Here is a 4,436-nt window from a genome sequence, read left to right as displayed (position 1 = left end):
CAGAAGTTCACATCTTCAGATGATTATTTGTGAATTATTTTAGAAAGGTTATGACTTAATATGCCAACATGGAATTTTTTCTGCTTTTGAAGGAAAATATATCCTCCCTCAAAGCAGTGAAGGAGACAGAGGTTTGAGACTTTAGTTTTAAAAAAGTACTACTTGTGTGCCGCCTTCTTTCTGTTTTTCTACTATGCCAACTGAAAGCAGTCATTAAGCAACAAGACTGTTATTATTATTACCAAGGGAAACAACGAAACCCATTATCATCACGAGGCCTCAGATTCACTGGCAAGGAAGACTCGCAGAGCACTTACAAGCTGGCCAAGGACCATTAATAGCTACTACTCAGTATAGTAGCATGCATTGTTGATACCATCCTGATCTGTATTGGCTTCCGGATGCTTTTTAGTCCAGATCAGAGAAAGCCCACATGGAGCAAGAGATGAAATGCTTCTTAGATCATAAAGACAAAACTAAAATATTGCACAGACTCATCCTTTTGGGCAATCGTGAGTAAATTCTGCTGAATGTTAATTGTGCAGCCCTTCCTAAAGATGCTGAGGATCTACATTTAAAAGAAAGGCAGCCTTTCATCTAATACCAAAACTAGTTTAAGGTACGAGACTGCCAAAAGTAGAGTGTCAAATGTCCCCCTACCATAGTAGAGATATAAGGCTAATCATGAGATTCTAATTCTAAGGGAGAAAAACCATCAGCACCTCTTCTCTTTTAATTAAAGGAATGATTGGACCTAAACTTTGAGTATAGCCATTAAGAAGAATGACATGTAGGTTATTTATTTCAGTGATTTTACTGGAAGTACGATAATTTGGATCCACATCAATACTAAAAAAATTAACAATTACAAATTTGTTTCCTTTTCATCATATTCAGAATTTTGTTTCTTTATGCTCAAAGATAGGGGGAGCCTCTCCATTGCCAGGATTACACAGAGAACTTAATTTCCATCATGATTCAGCCCACAAAATCCACCCCTTTCAGGTCAGAGGTTAGAAGAGAGAAATTTTCAGTTTAGGTTTGGAAGGCCACAGAGGGAGAAAAAAGAGGTTTCCATCAAAAAGTCAGTATACCTTAGACCAGGGGTTACCAACCAATTTAGAGACCACTAAATTCATAATTTTAAATCCTGCGGACCACTAATACGATTTTTAAAAAAGGAAAATAGTATTTCGTGCAATATAAAAAATGTAAAAATAATTTTTCTGTGGACCACTAAAATTTTCGCATGGATCACCAATAGTCCATGGACCACCCATTGGTGACCGCTGCCTTAGACTGTCTCCTGCAATAGCTCACAATAAAAAGGGATTATCTTGGGCAACTGGCATGCATTAGGAGATTCATTTTACAGAAAATGAATCAGGAAAGTAATATCTTGGTTAAGAAGAACTGGTTAAGCATCAGATACATTTAAAAAAAAAGATCAGAAATAATTAGCATTAGCAGCGTAGCAAAGTGCTCTATAGTCTACTTCCGGTAAATCATTCGCAGTTTTACATAACTCTACCCAGAATGGCAGCCTCACAATGCAACAACTAAATAAATAAAAAATCTTTGTCAAATGCCTGATACTGAGAGAATGAATACTTGCACAGTTTAAAAAAAACATTCAGGTTGTTCATATCTCCTCAACAGAGAAGTTCTATAAAGTCTCATGAAATAGGGACATTTCTGTCTATCTGTAGCCATCCTGTACAAACTTAGCCCAAGTCTAATTCCCAGATCTTTCGCAGCGTAAGAACCTTGATAGAGAATTCCAAACTGGAGGAGAATAGAAGATGATTCATGGAAAGGACTGCTTGACTTCATCTTCACATTCCAGCCCCTGCCTTCCCTGGCCCACTACTTCCTGAACACCTACCCTATCAGGAATGATCTCCATTGACCTGTTAGGGAGGATCTGCAAAGTCTGGGCTGAGATGGATCATCTGCACCATGATTGGAAGCTCTCCTCTGCCTAGAAAGCCAGGTATTTCCCATTACTGAGTATTTGGAAAGAGTTTAGCCCCCCCTTAATGTTAAGCTGTCTCTCTCCGGTTAAGGAAGGGGGAAACAGGCTTCGCTTTTGGGGGTCTCTAACTCACCGGTGGGATGGCTCAGTGGCAAAGACACTGAGCTTGTCGATCAGGTCGGCAGTTTGAATCCCTAGCACTCCGTTACTTGTCCCAGCTTCTGCCAACCTAGCAGTTCGAAACCAGTAAAAACGCAAGTAGAAAATAGGGACCACCTTTGGTGGGAAGGTAACAGCGTTCCGTGTGCCTTCCACGTTTAGTCCTGCCGACCACATGACCACGAGACATCTTTGGACAGCGCTGGCTCTTCGGCTTCGAAACGGAGATGAGCACCGCCCCCTAGAGTCAGGAACGATTAGCACATATGTACGAGGGGAACCTTTAACTTTTTAACTCACCTTTATAGTCAGGGTCTTTCCTCTCATTCACTTCCCATCCGACTCCGTGGATTCTAGGCAGGCCGAGATCAGGCTCCGAACGACACCACTCCCTCCCTGCCTGAGCCCCGTCCCAGCCTCCCTTCAAAGTTGGAAGTGGCGAAGACCAAAGCCGGGCCAGCAGCAGCAACCCAGGTCGCGCGCGCCAAGGCTCCCGAGGCCCCTATTGGCCGGCGGGCAAGCACGTGCCAGTCCTCCTGGCTCTATATTAGGAGAATAGTTGCCTCGCGGCCGACTTTCCTGGGGGCTGAGAGGAGGAGGAGGGTGGGGGGAGGCGGCAGCAGCAGCAGAAGCTGGTGCTGGAGCAGGTAGAGGAGGAGGAGGAGAAAGGGAGGAGACGGGTGCTGCTGCCCCCTTCGCGCTCTCTGCCTCCGCGGTGCCTTCTCGACGTGCCTTCCTCGGGGTGGAACCACCATGAACTCTTTCCTGGAGTACCTGTCGCGGGGCGGGGACAGCTTGAGTTTAGCCGGGAAGTTTAGCAGCGCGGAGCCCGGCAGCGTGGCTTTGCGGTCGCCCTGCGCCCTGTCAGCCGGTGCTGTGGACGGCGTTTATCCGGGTCCACCTCCTCCTCCTCCCGTGGGTAGCTTGCCGGACTTCTCCAAGCGCTTGGCGCCTCCCCGCCAGGCGCCCCGGCTCCAGCCGCAACAGCTGGCACCTTGCGCGCTTCCCTCGCATCTTTTCCCATCAGCCGAGTTCAACCTGCTCCGTCCCGAGGCGCCCTACGCGGGGCCGGAGGAGAGCGCGCCGTTGCATTACGCCACGTCCATTTTCCCGGGCGGCGGCGGCGGAGGAGGCGGCGGCAGCGGCGGAGCCTACCTGCAAATGGACTACACCGCGCTGGCCGAGACTTTTCAGCCTTGCCCCAAGGATGCGCTGCTGCGGCCGCCCCCGCCCCCGGACTTCTGCCCCAAGGCCGGCGGCCAAGCGTCGGTCAGCACTTTCGACTGGATGAAAGTCAAGAGGAACGCACCCCCTAAAAGTAAGTGCCGGGGCTTCGTCAACGCCTGCCCGGTGGGTGAGTTGGTCTTGTGGCGAAGGAGTCCTCGGCTCCTTCGATGCCCGAATTGTTGCTGCTGTGTAGTTGTCCAAATGCGAAAAGTTTTTTTTTTAGCTTTCTCATTGTACAAAGAGCCGCGCAGAGCTTTTTTTAAAAAAAATCTTATTTAGTGCTCTGTGCTGATCCCGCCACAAAAAGTCATTCGCATAGTCACTTTCAATGCTGGAAACTCTCTGAGATGGGCTGGACTTAATATATTTTATTCGTTTCTATCCTCTTATCTAATCCAGAGAGAAACACAGTGGGCTCCCCATCCCCCACCCAAGGGCTCCATAAATGAATAACTTTGAATTAAAGGTGACAAAAGTCCCCACCCCAAGTGTAATCCTGATGATTTAATCTGAGGAATTTACATATTTTATTACCGTCTGTCACAGTCCCATCTTTTCAACCAATGCTTATTGTTTTCAGGTAAACCCGCAGCTTGTGGGTCTTCCAGTCTTCCCAGTGTGGTGAGAACCAATTTCAGCACTAAGCAACTGACCGAATTGGAGAAAGAGTTCCATTTCAATAAGTACCTCACCAGAGCCCGGCGTGTGGAAATAGCAAAGTCTCTGGGCCTCAATGACACTCAAGTGAAAATCTGGTTCAAAATCGGAGGATGAAGCAGAAGAAAAGGGAAAGGGAAGGAATAGTGATTCCTGGAGTGCCTACTCAAGTCTCACCTTCTGTATGCTCTGTGGCCCCTACTACCAAAAACTCACCTTAATACTATGGTGTTATGACAACACTGAGAATGGATACAGATGCACGATACTGAGAAGACTTTAAAACTTCAAAAGCAAAAATCAGACAGCTCTGAAATGTGTGAAATCATGCAAATTTGAATTCAAGGTACAAAAGAAGACAATAATTGCACTAACTTGTACGCTGACCATGGAGCAGTCCATTGTATAGACTGAAAAC

The 4,436-nt window shown here is 46.8% G+C and overlaps 1 protein-coding gene across 1 annotated transcript; it reads left to right on the top strand.

Annotated features, from left to right (window-relative positions):
* The first annotated feature begins 2,887 nt into the window (after positions 1 to 2,887).
* Positions 2,888 to 4,135, top strand: HOXD1 (homeobox D1). Its single transcript, XM_032237546.1, has 2 exons — positions 2,888 to 3,488; positions 3,942 to 4,135. Exons 1-2 carry the CDS (start codon positions 2,888 to 2,890, stop codon positions 4,133 to 4,135), a joined length of 795 nt encoding a protein of 264 aa, XP_032093437.1.
* The last annotated feature ends 301 nt before the right edge of the window (positions 4,136 to 4,436 follow it).

This window comes from Thamnophis elegans, chromosome 1, assembly GCF_009769535.1.
Source record: "Thamnophis elegans isolate rThaEle1 chromosome 1, rThaEle1.pri, whole genome shotgun sequence".
In the NCBI taxonomy this organism is placed as follows: domain Eukaryota; kingdom Metazoa; phylum Chordata; class Lepidosauria; order Squamata; family Colubridae; genus Thamnophis; species Thamnophis elegans.
This window is presented reverse-complemented; position numbering and strand designations above follow the sequence as displayed.

Coding starts and splice junctions, on each gene's coding strand:
- HOXD1 (XM_032237546.1), top strand. CDS start 2,888: ATGAACTCTTTCCTGGAGTACCTGTCGCGGGGCGGGGACAGCTTGAGT. Junction 3,489..3,941: donor CGTCAACGCCTGCCCGGTGG/GTGAGTTGGTCT, acceptor TATTGTTTTCAG/GTAAACCCGCAGCTTGTGGG.